Source organism: Aquarana catesbeiana, linkage group LG01 (assembly GCF_042186555.1).
Source record: "Aquarana catesbeiana isolate 2022-GZ linkage group LG01, ASM4218655v1, whole genome shotgun sequence".
NCBI lineage: Eukaryota > Metazoa > Chordata > Amphibia > Anura > Ranidae > Aquarana > Aquarana catesbeiana.
In genome coordinates, this window is record NC_133324.1 from 478,886,883 (window position 1) to 478,903,799 (window position 16,917).

The window sequence follows — 16,917 nt, forward strand, 5'->3', positions numbered from 1 at the left end:
AATGTGCATATATGTGGGGTGGGATTTTATGTGCTTGGGTGTAACCATTATTTTTTTTACCTCCCCCATTACATAGGGGACAAAGTGTGCCCGGATTGTGTGTGAAACACCTCGCTGTCAGGTCCGTACAACATAAAGACCTGGCAGGGAAAGGATTAAGGTAAAAAAATCCTTAAGCCTTTAGAACCACTTAAATACTATAGGAGCATTTATCAGCATTGCTTTATTCTCCATAATCAACAAGTGTGTGAGAGCCCTAAGGTCTGGTTCGCATCACTAATTCAGCTATGTTGAACTGTTGATCACACATTAGCTTGAAGTTTTTGCATTGCATAAAAATGCACACACGCTGCATTTCTTTGCAACACACTGCACCTCATTTCCTGTCACCACAACTCAGCTACAGTGCATAGGAACTAGTGAATTGTCATTTTACGACATTTCAGCAAGCTCACCAACACTGGTAGCTACAAAAAGTGTAGCTGCTGACTTTTAATACACTCACCTGCCCCAGGATCCAGCGATGCGGCTGTCCGAACAATCAATTCTCTTCCTCTCTTCTCCCCGGCATTACAACTGTGATGCACACTGCACCTCCTGAATGGTCGGGCAATCTTCTGCGAGCTGTGACATTTCCCAGATTACAGGGAGGGTGGGGTAGAGGAGAACCTCCGCTTGGATCGCCTAGGCCGTCTGACCGAAAGGGGGAGCAGGTACCTGCCCCCCCCCCCCCCCCAAAAAAAAAAAACACATGCCAAATGTGGCATAGGAGTGCTAAAAGCAGAACTTCCCCTTTTGGGTGGAGCTTCGCTTTAATGATACAGTATACATTTGGCCATTATGACTGAAGCATAGGGCAATGACACCTTATATGCAAAAGCATCCGTTTCTCTTTTGTACATCACCTGCAACAATTTGAAACAGTTGTGGAAATTTTGTGTAGTAGGGAGGATGTTGTGTACCACCTTGTACGTAGATTGTAATCATTTTCTTTGACACTGACATGCAGGAGAAGATTTTATATGGTGGTATTTATGAATAGCTAGAATAATGCCTAAGTATTTTTCCCATACCTATACTTAGCTGCTCCAGGGTTGAACAGAAAGTCAGCCAACTATAGACCATGAAAATTAGGTGCTGCTGTGGGGTTTCTGAAAGACAGCTCAGGAATAATTGGTTAAGCCTAGGTGCTCGGTGCTCCGAAAAAGAGTCTAAAGACCACTATGGAACATGTCCAATAGCCTCTAAGAACTGATAGGGACAAGCCTAAGGGGGGAGTGAGGGAGGAGTCCAGATTTTGTAGTAAAGGGGTCAAGGGACCTGGTACTGTCAATCGTATAATGCTTTACAGACCATATGAAAGCTATAAATGGTGGCTTCAATAAGCGTACATACAGTCAAGCTCATAGGGACGGTCAAAGATGCATGCAAATTCCAGTCCACCACTCTAGTAAGCTGACACACCCAATAAGAGCACCTAAAATCGGCAAGCCTGATGACTCCCTTGTGTTTTGGAAAGTTCAAATGGGAAAGGCAAATTCAAGGGACTGCGTTATTCCAAATGAAGAAACTAATGAGTTTGCATAAAGATGCAAAGAAGACAGGAGGTAACCTTATTGGGATCGCTTGAATAACAAAAATAAGTCACAAGAAAAATGGGATTTTTGACTTACCGTAAAAAAAAAAAAAAAAATTGTTTCTCTGAGTTCATTGGCAGACACAGCGCTCTATTATTCAGAACCATAGGGTTATATCGCCCCCTACAGGAATAGAACACGAGGCAAAAAAAAAAAAAAAAAAAAGAGAAGACTTGGCTACGCCTATGGGCAGTCCTAGGTGATATACACCCCCCTCTCTGCTATAGGCCTTCAGTTTAGTAACAAGCAGTGTCAGAAGCATCAAAACTCCTTAGAGGGGTGGGTGCTGTGTCTGTCAATGAACTCAGAGAAATGGATTTTACGGTAAGTCAAAAATCCCATTTTCTCTTTCGTTCATTGATACACACACCGCTCCATTATTCAGAACCATAGGGACGTGCCAAACATGAGGGGTGGGACAACAAAAAATCCCAAGGCTAACACAAGAGCCAACGAGGTAACAGGAGCTCAACACAGAAACAAACTGGAGCCCAACCTGAACAATACCCCTTCAAGAGGGAATAGACACTCTAAAAGACAGCCTGCAACACCTTGCGGCCAAAAGAAGCATCCACAGATGCCAGCACAGCCACGTTGTAGAATTTTGTGAAAGTGTACAATGACGACCAAGTGGCCTCCTTGTAAACCAGGGCAGTCGACGCCCGATGATGGAAGGCCCAAGAAGCAATAAGCAGCCTAGCACAATACACCGTAACAGGGAAAGGAGGAACCCAATCCCTGATAGAATAGACCATCTGAGCCATCTAGAAAGGTCGCAGAAGAAGCAGAGAGCCCCTTTTTGGCCCGTCCGTGATCACATACAGAGTCTGATTTCCAAAAAGGCCCTGTGACTACCAAATACACCCGAATCACCCAAACACACCCAGGGCATGTAAGGTAAATCCCTTAGGTCATTTTAAAAGAAATTGTAGCGCCGATAAACTCATATGCAAATAGTCTCTGTGCACATGAACATAATGTCCCAATAGTGACGTGTTGTTGAAACAAGAAAAACAGTCCACAGTGAATATGTATGATCCGTGTGGCAGTTCATTCAGCTTCTCAACGGTCAGCTCAGGTATCAACAAGATAAACGAATAGATGGAATAGGCTTACCGGACAAGTTGGATTCTACTGCCATGAGCATAGAATCAATGAGGCTTTGTGCCACCAAGGGCAAAGGTGTGGAGTGATGGAGGCAAGGGTAGAGCCTCTGCCAGACCTGGACGTCCCTCTCGGTCCACCGCAACAGGATCAAAACAGTTCCCAAAGGAGAGTGATTTCTCGATTCACCAGGGCATGTGGAAAAAAGAGGGATGCTTCCACATAGTGTGACTCAAGTAGTTTTATTGTTAAAAAACCACAATACATAAAACAAAACGTGATCACGGAATAAAAAGCAGTGTATGGGGTGTAAAAAACGCCCTACGCGTTTCGATCAAAAGGATCTTCAACAGGGGCATTTTTTCTGCACTTAGGTCATTTTGACCTGGGACACAGGGAAGGCAATACAATGTTCTTAATCAAGAGGAATCAGAGGAGGGAACCATGGACAAGGGCAAAGAACCACTTCATCTTTGTGGGTCACCAGGTAAGAAGTATGACATGGTAATGCCTACAGTTCCGAGGTGATAGCAACCAAAAAAGCCACCTTCTGGGACAGAGCAAGCAAAAGAACCTCCCAAATATTATCAAAGAGGAGGCTCTGTAGAGCCAAACACACCAAGAGTAGATCCCACGGTGGTAGAAGCGACCGCACCGATGGAGGCAGATGTCGAACCCCTTGATTAAGAGTATGCACCAGGGAGTGCGAGACCAGGGGATGCCGAAGAAAACCGCCAAGGCCGACACTTGGCACTTGATGGTACCCAAGGCAAAGTTCTGCTCACCCCCCCCCCCCCCCCCCCCATGAAGGAAGGTCAAAATCCGAGCCACCGAGAAAGAACGAGGGTAAATGGCAAGTGCCTCACATCAGGATATATATGCCATCTATGTCCGGTGGTAAATCTTCCCAGAGGAAGTCTTCCAAGCCTTCAGCAGCGTTGTAACTTCAGCACCTGGCTCATAACAGCCAGGCCTTCAAAAACCAGTAAATGAAGCAGGATGGAAGATCGGCCCTTGGGACAGTAAAACCTCCCTGAGAGGCAGCCACCAAGGAATGTCAGCGACCAAGTGCACCAGGTTGGCGTACCAAGACCGACAAGACCATTCGGGCCCACTAGAATGACCGGAATCCCTTCAGCCTCGATCCTGCGCAATAGCCATGGCAGAATCTTGAGAGGAGGAGAGGCGTAGATCCGACTATACCAGTCACACGGGGCCACCAGAGCATCTGCAGTGTCCACCAGAGGAGCCTGTGACCTTGCCAGAAACCTCAGTAACGTTCCGTTAAGCCGGGACGCCAACAGGTCTACCTCGGAAGTGCCCCATCGGAGAAACATCCGATGAAACATGTCCTGGTGAAGGGACCACCCAGTGGACCAACACTAGCCGACTGAGGCAACCGCCTGCCATTTTTGCACCCCTAGAATTCATACAGCGGTGAGGGCCAGAACAAGCGTTCTGCCCACCGGAGGATGCTGGCTACTGTCAGGGCTGCCAACACACTGTTCGTTCCACCCTGGTGATTGACATAGACCACTGCCGTGGCATCATCCGACTGCATCCGTACCCGGAATCCCCAAAGTTGACCTCCATGATCCATACATAGTCTGATCGCTCGAAGTCCCAGGATATTAATCGTCAGTCAGGATTCCTCCAGCATCCAACGACCCTGAGCAGAACCCAGTCCCAGGACACCTCCCCATCCGGACAGACTGGCATTGGTGGTGACCACTGTCCAATACAAGGGGAGAAAGGATGTGCCCTGCCAAAATCCCAGAGAGTGAAGCCACCAGACCAGGGACCCCCGGATTTGATAGCCCAGAGACCTCGGGCACTTTACGCCAGGATCTGACTTGAAAGCAGCTTGTATGAAACTGCGCAAATGAAACCGCCTCAAAAGGTATATACCATCAGGCCCAACACCTACATGCAGGACCACAAGGAGGACCACCTGTGAGACAACAGTAGTTGAAACGCAGCATGCAACTTCTGGAGTTTGGCCAGAGGAAGAAACACTCTGGCCAGAGATTAAACCAGAGTCCGGCCCAGATAATCCAATTTTCTGGAAGGATCCGGAGCAGACTTCAGGTAGTATAGAAGCTAACTGATAACTGAGGTCTGTATAGCAAGCTACGTCGCCCCTCAGGGTAAGGGCGATGAGGACTCTGCTCGCAGAAGATCATCCAAGCAGCCCAGGACCGCAATCCCTCGCTGACGTAACCACGCCAGAACTGGGGCCAACACCTATGTGAGTACGTGAGGGGTGGAGGCGAGACCAAAAGTCAACACACGCAAGCTGAAAATGCTCTTTTCCCACAGTAAAATGGAGGAAGTGTTGGTGTCGGGCACATATTAGAGTGTGTAAATAAGATGTGCGTAAATAAGTATCATGATGTCAACAGAAGCCTGAAAGTCCCCATGATGAAGGGACGCCACCACCTTGCGGATGGACTCCATTCTGACCTTCTGTACCCACTGGAACAAGCACACCCTGAAGCAACAGGGTTTGCACGGCCCCAACTAGAACTGCCATTAGTCCGGTGACAGGCCTTTTTCAGGGTTTAAGGCAGGAACACTAGGACATAGGTGAGGGCGTGCCTTCATGCTGAAGGGGCCTTGTCCGTGGATCCAGGGAGCCCCGCTCTCAGCTTGCCAGACCAGGTCCATTGTGTGCCGAGAAGGACCGCATCTGCTACAAGGCCCTTTTCCCCATTTCAGACTGTGGAAGACGTTTACACTTCCCTCCAGTGAGACTCGTAACAATGTCATCCAGGGTAGCCCCAAACAGACAATTGCCTTGAAATGGTAACCCAATCAGAGCTGCTTTTTTTTTTTTTTTTTTTTTTTTTTTAGAAGCCCAGTCTGCAGACCAACACTTAAGCCCCAATACATGTCTAAGCACCACTGCAGAAAGAGAGCTTAGCAACCAAGGGAACTGCGTCCAAGAGGCATTGCATACAAACTGCAGCCCCCAGACCAACTGGTCCGCCAACTCAGCGAAAGCAGAGGGAATCTGCTCCCCCTCCAGGTATGTCAGCCGGATCCTTAAAAGCTGTAGACTCCTCTACCAGAATCATGGTTGCCTTGCGCAACCTAGAGACAGGGGGATTCATTACTGGTGGAACAGTCCACTCTTTAAGGAGGGACCCCACAAAGGGGTACCTCACAGCGAAGCGTCTTTGGAACCAAAAAGGGAGGCTTTGGACACTCCCAGTTTTAACGAACAAATACTCCAAAATAGGAGGGAGGAGGGAACGCTTTTGCCATGCGAGACACTTTATGGGTGCCAAGGGGAATGGCACCTTCACCGCAGCCACAGCTGCATCCTCCATCTTTAAAGTTTCACGCAGCGATGTAATAAAGGAGGCAACCAGCACTTTCTTGTGCACCACTGCAGTTGTGGAGGAACAACCTCACTAAATGACAGGACAGGGAGTGTGGCCACCAACCCCGCAAGGTGGGCCACATCTATGACGGCAGAGCCAGACATAGCATCAGTCGAGACCGACGAGTCGGGGGGGCGCCATTTACTAGCCTATATGCCTAAGCGCCACCTTTGAAAAACACAAGAACACAGTGAGGCTGCCAACTGAGACCTCCACCGCCTTAGGCCCTGCACAGGGGCGTCACCGAGGTCCCACGCGGGAAACGTCAACCAAAGCTCCTCACAAGGGGCACCGGCTGATACCCCGCACAGGGGGCATCATTGGATCCCTAACAGGGGTACTGGCTGAGACCCCACACAGGGGGTACCACTAGGGCTGGGAGATTTTCTTTAAAAAAAAAATCTTCGGTTCTCTTAAAAAAAACTCGATTCACGATTTGAATCGAGTTTTTTTTTTTTTTTGGAAACCGCGCCGGTCCTGAGGCGCTGCGGGCATGAGCTTTTAGGCGAGGCCGCGGCTTCGGCCTAGTCCGCGGCTACGGCCGGATGCCGCAGCCTCGCCTAAAAACTCCGTGCCCGAAGCTCTTCAGGCCTGGCGCGGTGTCAGCGCCGGTCCGGAGGCGCTGCGGGCATGAGTTTTTAGGCGAGGCCGCGGCTTCGGCCTAGTCCGTGGCGTCCGGCCGTAGCCGCGGACTAGGCCGAAGCCGCAGCCTCGCCTAAAAACTCATGCCCGCAGCGCCTCGGGACCGGCACGGTGGAAAAAAAAAAATAAATCTAAAAAAATCGATTTGCTTAAATTTTGAATCGATTTGACCTCTCAACTCGATTCAAGATTTAAATCGATTTTTTTCCCAGCCCTAGGTACCACTAAACCCTTCTCACAGGGGGAACTGGCTCACGGGGGGCATCCACTAAGGCCCCTCACAGGGCCCACTTAAACAAGGGGGGGGGGTCGCCCTCAGAGCCCCCACAGCGCCGTCCCTCTGGAAGTAGGCGTCCGTCGTGGCCGTGCGGATTAGCAGGCCGCGGCCTAAATTCTCGGCCGCCCGCCCGCCCCGAGTGCACAGGTCCGCGGGGGGACCGGACCAGGCTAGAGCCGAATAGGAGGGCGGATGCTCCCAACAGAAAGCGACGACCTCCGCCACCCACTCTAGGGCTGCCCCGCACATCACCCGGTCGGTAGGCCACAAAAGCCACGGCCTAAATTTTCGGCTGCCCATCGCGAGTGCTCGGTAGGCTGCAAACCCGCTGCCTAAATTAGTGGAGGGCCGCCGCAGGATGCCTGGTCACCCACCCAACCATCCAGCAGGTGCCAAGGTGTACCCCCCCCACAGTGACAACCCTGGAGGGGGGGCGGGCAGAGTGTTCGAAGCACCTAAGCTAGAGGCCTGGGCCTCACCTGTGATAGGGGAGGGGGGGGGGGGGATGTGGAGGAGAACCCCAGAGGGACCGACCACCCCAGGGAGTACCTGTGCCCCACACCACTCAAGGGAAAGAGAGGAGAAGAGGAGGAGGCCCCATACTTACTGCTCCAGCGAGTAACGCTCCCAGACAGATCCTCCTCGCCAAAGTGGGGGGGCTGTTGGCCATGAGGAATGCTGCGACACAGGCCAAGACCCAGTCGTATGCGACCTCACAAGAGGTTTTCACTCACAGGGCCAGCCCCTGTCCAGTGGGGCTATGTCACGGCGGACCTTGCACGTAGCTGCGGTCTGCACGCGCTTGCTGGCCAAACTGGGGAGACCACTGGATCTTAGTATCCAGCCTGTCGCCCAGTCCGGCAGTTGATTGTAGATCTCACAGGAAAAAATCCAAGAGAAAAATGTAGTTTAAAAAGCAAAAACGAAAAAAAAATTGCCAGGACCAGAGATCCCAGCAGGGAATTAGGTCCTTACTTCTGACTAGATAGAGAAGAAAAAAAAAAAAAAAACTTAAAGCCTATAGCATAGAGTGGGGTGTATATCACCTAGGACTGCTAGTGTCCTACTCCTGTAGGGGGCAATATAACCCTAAGGTTGTGAATAATGGAGCACTGTGTCTGTCAATGAATGAAAGAGAAAACCATGAAAGGTTATCTGTGGACTACTAAATATTAAATTCTTATGCAACTCTTTCCAGTCCTGTAAGCAACAATAATTATTTTTCTAAGGTCCTCTGAAATATATTATGGTCAAACCACACTGTATTTCAACAAAATCATGTCGTGAAGTGCAGATAATCAAAATGCAGATATTTGTAGATGGCAAGGAAACCCCACACATGTATCAAGAGTATTGTAAAGAAAAATTATAAATAGTCAGTCTCTCTCATATATATATATATATATATATATATATATATATATATATATATATATATATATATATATATATATATAATATAGACCATGTTGATGAAAAAAAACCTACAGTCTGAATTTCCTTTAGCTTGGCTTCTTTCTTCTCAATAGTTTTCTGAGCAGCAATTTTCTTGCATTCATACATCCTGGTGCCAGCTGCTTCTTCAATCATTGCAAGAATCTGTTAAAAGTAAAGGGGATCTGTTACATCTCAAATATTATGTTTTGCAGAAGTTCTAGCATTTTCTAAAATATTTTAAACACACTAGCTAAGTACAGAGCTTATCCCAATAGTAGCCCTTACACAATAGCAAAGTGGTATGTCTTTAACTATAGCCCAATATAGGCATGCCACTTAAATAAACACCCATATAAATGTGGGTTGTAACAGTCATCATGTCTCACTTTGAATGAGTATATGGGTACACACAATTTTTGCACGCCAAGATGAGCTGCTATCTGTGATACAGGAAATGCTGGCTGAATGTGTATGCAGTATACAACATCAATAAGACCAAACATATTTAAAAAGCTCCAAGTATTAAAAATAAACTTGTATTAAGAGAAATATATATGAATTCATTGCTAATCCTCTTGGAAAACTGCTAGTTGCCAGCATGTTCCTGGCTTCAAAACTCTGAGTCTCTGCCCTGCAAGGAGTTTGATGGAAATGGTCAGAAGTCCTAGTTTGCATCCTTGCAATAGATCAATGGCTCAAGAAGTACTGAAAAGTTTACATTTGCTAAGCAACTAATATAAGGAGGAAAGGGCGGCAATAGCAGCAATAAGATAGATCCCATAATAAAAGAATGCTGCTTTATGACTAGGGATGAGCCGAACACCCCCCTGTTCGGTTCGCACCAGAACATGCGAACAGGAAAAAAGTTTGTTCGAACACGCGAACACCGTTAAAGTCTATGGGACACGAACATGAATAAACAAAAGTGCTAATTTTAAAGGCTTATATGCAAGTTATTGTCATAAAAAGTGTTTGGGGACCTGGGTCCTGCCCCAGGGGACATGGATCAATGCAAAAAAAAGTTTTAAAAACGGCCGTTTTTTCAGGAGCAGTGATTTTAATAATGCTTAAAGTCAAACAATAAAAGTGTAATATCCCTTTAAATTTCGTACCTGGGGGGTGTCTATAGTATGCCTGTAAAGGGGCGCATGTTTCCTGTGTTTAGAACAGTCTGACAGCAAAATGACATTTTGAAGGAAAAAACTCATTTAAAACTACCCGCGGCTATTGCATTGCCGACAATACACATAGAAGTTCATTGATAAAAACGGCATGGGAATTCCCCAAAGGGGAACCCCGAACCAAAATTAAAAAAAAAAAAATGACGTGGGAGTCCTCCTAAATTCCATACCAGGCCCTTCAGGTCTGGTATGGATATTAAGGGGAACCCCGGCCAAAAAAAAAAAAACGGCGTGGGGTCCCCCCAAAAATCCATACCAGACCCTTATCCGAGCACGCAACCTGGCAGGCCGCAGGAAAAGAGGGGGGGACGAGAGTGCGGCCCCCCCTCCCTCCTGAACCGTACCAGGCCACATGCCCTCAACATTGGGAGGGTGCTTTGGGGTAGCCCCCCAAAACACCTTGTCCCCATGTTGATGAGGAGAAGGGCCTCATCCCCACAACCCTGGCCGGTGGTTGTGGGGGTCTGCGGGCGGGGGGCTTATCGGAATCTGGAAGCCCCCTTTAACAAGGTGACCCCCAGATCCCGGCCCCCCCCCCTGTGTGAAATGGTAAGGGGGTACTATGTACCCCTACCATTTCACGAAAAAAGTGTCAAAAATGTTAAAAATGACAAGAGACAGTTTTTGACAATTCCTTTATTTAAATGCTTCTTCTTTCTTCTATCTTCCTTCATCTTCTGGTTCTTCTGGCTCTTCTTCCGGCGTTCTCGTCCAGCATCTCCTCCGCGGCGTCTTCTATCTTCTTCTCTTTGGGCCGCTCCGCACCCATGGCATGGGGGGGGAGGCTCCCGCTCTTCTCTTCTTCTTTTCTTCTTCTCTTCTTAATTTTCTTCTCCGGGCCGCTCCGCAATCCATGCTGGCATGGAGGGAGGCTCCCGCTGTGTGACGGCGCTCCTCGTCTGACAGTTCTTAAATAACGGGGGGGGCGGGGCCACCCGGTGACCCCGCCCCACTCTGACACACGATGACTTGACGGGACTTCCCTGTGACGTCACGGGGAATGCCACAGGGAAGTCCCGTCATGTCCCGTGCGTCAGAGGGGGCGGGGTCACCGGGTGGCCCCGCCCCCCCGTTATTTAAGAACTGTCAGACGAGGAGCGCCGTCACACAGCGGGAGCCTCCCTCCATGCCAGCATGGATTGCGGAGCGGCCCAGGGAAGAAAATGAAGAAGAGAAGAAAAGAAGAAGAGAAGAGCGGGAGCCTCCCCCCCATGCCATGGGTACGGAGCGGCCCGAGGAGAAGAAGATAGAAGACGCCGCGGAGGAGATGCTGGACGAGAACGCCGGAGGAAGAACCAGAAGAACCAGAAGATGAAGGAAGATAGAAGAAAGAAGAAGTATTTAAATAAAGGAATTGTCAAAAACTGTCTCTTGTCATTTTTAACATTTTTGACACTTTTTTCGTGAAATGGTAGGGGTACTTATGTACCCCCTTACCATTTCACACAGGGGGGGGGCCGGGATCTGGGGGTCACCTTGTTAAAGGGGGCTTCCAGATTCCGATAAGCCCCCCGCCCGCAGACCCCCACAACCACCGGCCAGGGTTGTGGGGATGAGGCCCTTGTCCTCATCAACATGGGGACAAGGTGTTTTGGGGGGCTACCCCAAAGCACCCTCCCAATGTTGAGGGCATGTGGCCTGGTATGGTTCAGGAGGGAGGGGGGGCCGCACTCTCGTCCCCCCCTCTTTTCCTGCGGCCTGCCAGGTTGCGTGCTCGGATAAGGGTCTGGTATGGATTTTTGGGGGGACCCCACGCCGTTTTTTTTTTTTTTTTTTTTTGGTGCGGGGTTCCCCTTAAAATCCATACCAGACCTGAAGGGTCTGGTATGGAATTTAGGGGGAACCCCACGTCATTTTTTTTTTTTTTTAATTTTGGCCGGGGTTCCCCTTAATATCCATATCAGACCTGAAGGGCCTGGTATGGAATTTAGGAGGACTCCCACGTCATTTTTTTTTTTTAAATTTTGGTTCGGGGTTCCCCTTTGGGGAATTCCCATGCCGTTTTTATCAATGAACTTCTATGTGTATTGTCGGCAATGCAATAGCCGCGGGTAGTTTTAAATGAGTTTTTTCCTTCAAAATGTCATTTTGCTGTCAGACTGTTCTAAACACAGGAAACATGCGCCCCTTTACAGGCATACTATAGACACCCCCCAGGTACGAAATTTAAAGGGATATTACACTTTTATTGATTGACTTTAAGCATTATTAAAATCACTGCTCCTGAAAAAACGGACGTTTTTAAAACTTTTTTTTGCATTGATCCATGTCCCCTGGGGCAGGACCCAGGTCCCCAAACACTTTTTATGACAATAACTTGCATATTAGCCTTTAAAAATAGCACTTTTGATTTCTCCCATAGACTTTTAAAGGGTGTTCCGCAGCATTCGAATTTGCCGCGAACACCCCAAATTGTTCGCTGTTCGGCGAACTTGCGAACAGCCAATGTTCGAGTCGAACATGAGTTCGACTCGAACTCGAAGCTCATCCCTATTTATGACATACATGGAGGCTGCCATTTTTGACCTGTCCTACTGAAAATGCTGCCACTTTAGTTATCCGTCTGATCCAAAGTCTTAAAGTGGAGTTCCACCCACTTTTACAACTCTTCAGCATCCCTCACTAAACTGTGCACTGTAAACGAATTGGATATTTTTTTTCTCAGCAGTTATTGTATATCTGCTGTATTCATTTTTCACTTCCTCCTCCCTGGCCGCGGTCCATCGCATCATTTCCTGTTTGCAATGCCTTCTGGGAAGAGGCGGCAACTTCCTCTGACACTGTCGTTGCTATGGAAACCTGACCTAAAACCTATTACACTGCTTGTGCTGCACTGAGCATGTGCGGGATCTGCAAGGATGAGATCCAGGAAGAAATACAGTCTGGCTTCAGATGCCCACACTTAAGATGGCCACAGCCTGCTGTAAGTTTATAAAATAACAAACTACTGCTATAAACTAACAAAACAGACCTTAGTTTACCGACTAACTTTACTAGAATACATTAAGCTTGTGTATTATAGGGGCATTTTTATTTAAAAAGTATAATTTCGGCCAGAACACCACTTTAAGTGCTTTCTGAGTCACTGACCCAGAAGAATGACGATCAGGATGTCTTGACTGCACTCTCAGCTGTTCTACATCCGTGATCAGGGAAACATTACAGATCAAGACATCTAGGCAACTAGTATTCTAAGGAGGTACTGGATTCCTTTTGATTCCATGACAATTGGCAGAGGATCAAAGAGCAACTTCCGATGTGTTCCACATTAACATTGCTGGCGCTGTCCATTTGCAAAATATCACAGTGGTAACAAAAATCAAATCGCGCTCGTTTTTACACTCATTATTGCAGTAATTTTGCACTATGGTAAAAGGACATAAAGAACAGCAAAACACACAAATTTCAACCAAAGTAAGATGACAAAAGTAAAAAAGTAATTCCATTCTGTCCCTCACACACTTATAGTAGGGTGGCTGCATCTTGGAAATAAAGCAGTCCATAGCCTTGAACAATTACAGCACAACCCAAAAGCTATACATTAACCTCTTCAGATCCACGCTATTGCCAAATGACGGCAACAGCGAGGACCTACATTACCAGGACTACATCTATTGACGTCGTCCCGCGCACGAGCGGCCTGCGCGCCTCCTGCAGGGCGCGCGCAGCACGCACGGTGATCAACGAGTCTTTGAGACTCGCCTGATCACAGATCAGAGTAAGGGGTCGGTCCCGACCCCTTACCACATGATCAGCTGTCAGCCAATAACAGCTGATCATGTGATGCAAACAGAGTCGGTAATCGGCTATTTTTTCTCCTCGCGCTGACAGCGTGAGGAGGAAAAAAAAAAAAGCCGATCACCGGCGGCCATGAGAGGGACATCAGTCGATCAATGGCGGCCATGAGAGGGACATCAGTCCCGATCACGGCGATCATCTGTGCCCCCTGCCAGTGACACATAGCAATAGGCAGCAGTGCCGCCTACCAGTGCCCACCAGCGTCAGCCATCAGTGCCACAACAGTGCTGCACATCAGTGTCACCTACCAGTGCCCATCACTGCCCCCCAGTGCCGCCTTATCTGTCCCCATCAGTGCCGCCTTATCTGTCCCCATCAGTGCCGCCTTATCTGTCCCCATCAGTGCCGCCTTATCTGTCCCCATCAGTGCCGCCTTATCTGTCCCCATCAGTGCCGCCTTAACTGTGCCCATCAGTGCCGCCTCATCAGCGCACATCAATGAAGGAGAAAAATTACCTGTTTGCAAAATTTTATAACAAACTATGAAACATGATTTTTTTTTTTTTTCAAAATTTTCCATCTTTTTTTGTTTGTTTAGCAAAAAATAAAAATCCCAGCTGTGATTAAATACCACCAAAAGAAAGCTCTATCTGTGGGAAAAAAATGATAAAAATTTCATTAGGGTACAGTGTTGTATGACCGCGCAATTGTCATTCAAAGTGCGACAGCGCTGAAAGCTGAAAATTGGTCTGGGCAGGAAGGGGGTTTTAGTGCCCAGTAAGCAAGTGGTTAAACAAGTGCAATTAAAATACATATGTTTTTACCTCTGGAGGCTTCATATTCAGAACTTTGGTAATCCTTCCCTGTGCCAAAAAAAAAAAATATTAAGAATTAAAGAAAAAAAAAAAGGAAGAGGAAAACCATAACTAGAATTGTTGCCTTATAAATCATGATGCACACTGTTATTCTTGGTTACACATTGTGCATAATTATTGCAAACATAAATAACAGTTGCCCCTCCTCAACTAGTATTAAGACAGTCAGATAAAGCCAATAAACGTACCTTTCAAATCCTATTACATTCTTATACCAATCAGCGGCTCACCACTTATATCTAAAGCCGGGTGTTATATAATCTAAATGTCGGGTATTTGTGTAGTTTCACACAATCTTAAACAGGTTGTAAATCTCCCTCTGCAATTTGTACCTATAGGTGAGCCTATAATAAGGCTTACCTATTAGGTACTGTAGGAGATATTTACTGCGCCGATGTAGTTTCTTCAGGTGAGTGTGCCGTGACCGTCAGCCCCGCAAAGGAAGACGGGCGAAGATGGATGCAGCCTGCAGCGGAGACGGCACGGGCTTCGTTTGCAGGCAAGTGTCACATAATATGCTAGTATGCGATGCATACTAGCACATTATGCCTTTATTTTGCAGGGAAGAAAGGAAGGAAAACCCACCAGGGATTACTTCCTCTTTAAAGCTAGTAGAAGTTGGGGGGCAAGGCCAAAAAACATAGACCAAGCTGAATTTTTTGCTTTAAGAAAACAAAATGAGTGTCTAGTATATTCCACAAAACCAGTGTTACAGATGGAACAATCCATACCTGCATGATGAGAAAGTGAGGATTGTTGACATTAAGACCCACAGAGCAAAACAGATCTTGTACTCGAGTGTTGTTGGCATTAACGCCATTGATTAAATATTTATTTCTGCCACCGATTACAACCTAAATTTAAAAAATATATCTATTAGTTACAAGGATAATAAATCACTCCGTTGTACTGTGCCAATAAATAATGTCAAATAGTTACCTGTCTTGTCACAGTAATCTCATTGTGTGCCTCAAATCCCAGAGGGCTCTGTTTTTTATCATGGTTATCAAAGGTGATTGAAACCGTGGCTTTAGTTATCCCAGCTTGACCATTTTTGTACACAAGATCCTGCAGATTGGAGGCTCTAACCTGGAAAACACAAATATATTTGTACCCACACATCAATATAAAACTGCATTTAAAAACATTACCTGCATTAAATAATCAGTATGATTTATTTTGTTCAGCTAAATATAACAATAAAAAAATTGTATGCATATAAAAGATATCTCTAGAAAAAAAATATATCAGAAAATTTGGGAAATTTAGTCAGGAGGCCAAAACTAAAAGCAACAGTCTTGGCTGCTAATTGCACTGTGGTAGGACAGCCAAGAACATAATCATCCTAAATTTTACCTGTACACTTGGTGACCAACGAAAATTGCCTACAAGATTAAGACGTGCAATGCATGTAAACATTTTACCATAAAATGGCAAATATTTTTAAAGGGTATTAAAAGATACTGAAAAAAAATGAATTTTAGTTTACTTTTGATATCCTTTTTTTGAAATACATCACATGACACAAAGATGTTAATAGTCATTACTACATGGGTTATGCTTCCACCTTCAGGAAAAGGGCCCTGGCCAGATAAAAAAAAAAAAAAAAGGCGAGAATACCTGCCCAGTGCCCAGGCATAAACCCTCCAAGCTCAGTTAAGCCTCAGTTTTATTTAACCACTTCCCGCCCGGCCTATAGCAAAATGACGGCCGGGCGGTGGTTCAGTTATCCTGACTAGGCGTCATATGACATCCTTTAGGATAACAGCCGCTGCGCGCCTGTGGGAGCGCGCATCGCGGTGATCGGTGGTGCGGTGTGTCAGTCTGACGGAGGCTCTTTACCACGTGATCAGCCATGTCCAATCACGGCTGATCACGATGTCAACAGGAAAAGCCGTTAATCAGCTTTTCCTCACTCGCGTCTGACAGACCCGAGTAGAGGAGAGCTGATTGGCAGCTCTCCTGACTGGGGGGTCTGATTGTTTATCAGTGCAGCCCCCCCTAGGATGCCCACACCAGACCACCAGGGAAGCCGCCAGGACCACCAAGGCAGGGGGCAACATGTGGATGGCCAGGTGTGTACCCCATGGCCATCCACATGTGCAAATTATGCCCAATCTGTGCCAGTCAGTGCCCACAAATGGGCACCGACTGGCACCATAACATGTAACACCAGTGATGCCCAGCAATACCACCCACCAGTGTCATCGGTGCCACCAATCAGTGGCAGTGCCACCCATCAGTGTCCATCCGTGCCCACCCATCAGTGCCACCCATAAGTACCCATCAGTGCCGCCTACGAGTGCAACCTATCAGTGCCACTACCATCTTCTCCAGCACAAACCATTGGTGAAAACACCTTCTCTCCAGGTGAAGCACAATCAGCAAACATCACTTCCTGAAAAGGACTTGGGAATTTTCGGGAGGCCACAGGATCCAAAACCAGGCACTTAGGGGAAGAAAATTCAGGTAGCAACAACTTAAGGTTAGTGCAACACATCTGTCAAGAAGCCTAATGTGGCCTTCTGTGTCTGAAACAACCCTAGACCTTGAGATTCCTCCTGGGTGGACACATCTACAAAGGACTCCTGATCCTCAACGGCTTCCACTTCTTCCTTTAACACCTCATCCTCCGGCAAA

At 47.2% G+C, this 16,917-nt stretch overlaps 1 protein-coding gene across 1 annotated transcript in view; it reads right to left on the reverse strand.

Annotated features, from left to right (window-relative positions):
- The window catches only part of SMC2 (structural maintenance of chromosomes 2), a 70,403-nt gene that overhangs the window by 38,874 nt on the left and 14,612 nt on the right, over window positions 1–16,917 (reverse strand). The window contains exons 3-6 of the mRNA XM_073591527.1: window positions 15,217–15,366; window positions 15,009–15,131; window positions 14,227–14,265; window positions 8,535–8,645 (exon numbers count right to left, since the gene is read on the reverse strand). Coding sequence (XP_073447628.1) covers window positions 8,535–8,645; window positions 14,227–14,265; window positions 15,009–15,131; window positions 15,217–15,366 — 423 coding nt within the window. The remainder of the gene's footprint in view (window positions 1–8,534; window positions 8,646–14,226; window positions 14,266–15,008; window positions 15,132–15,216; window positions 15,367–16,917) is intronic.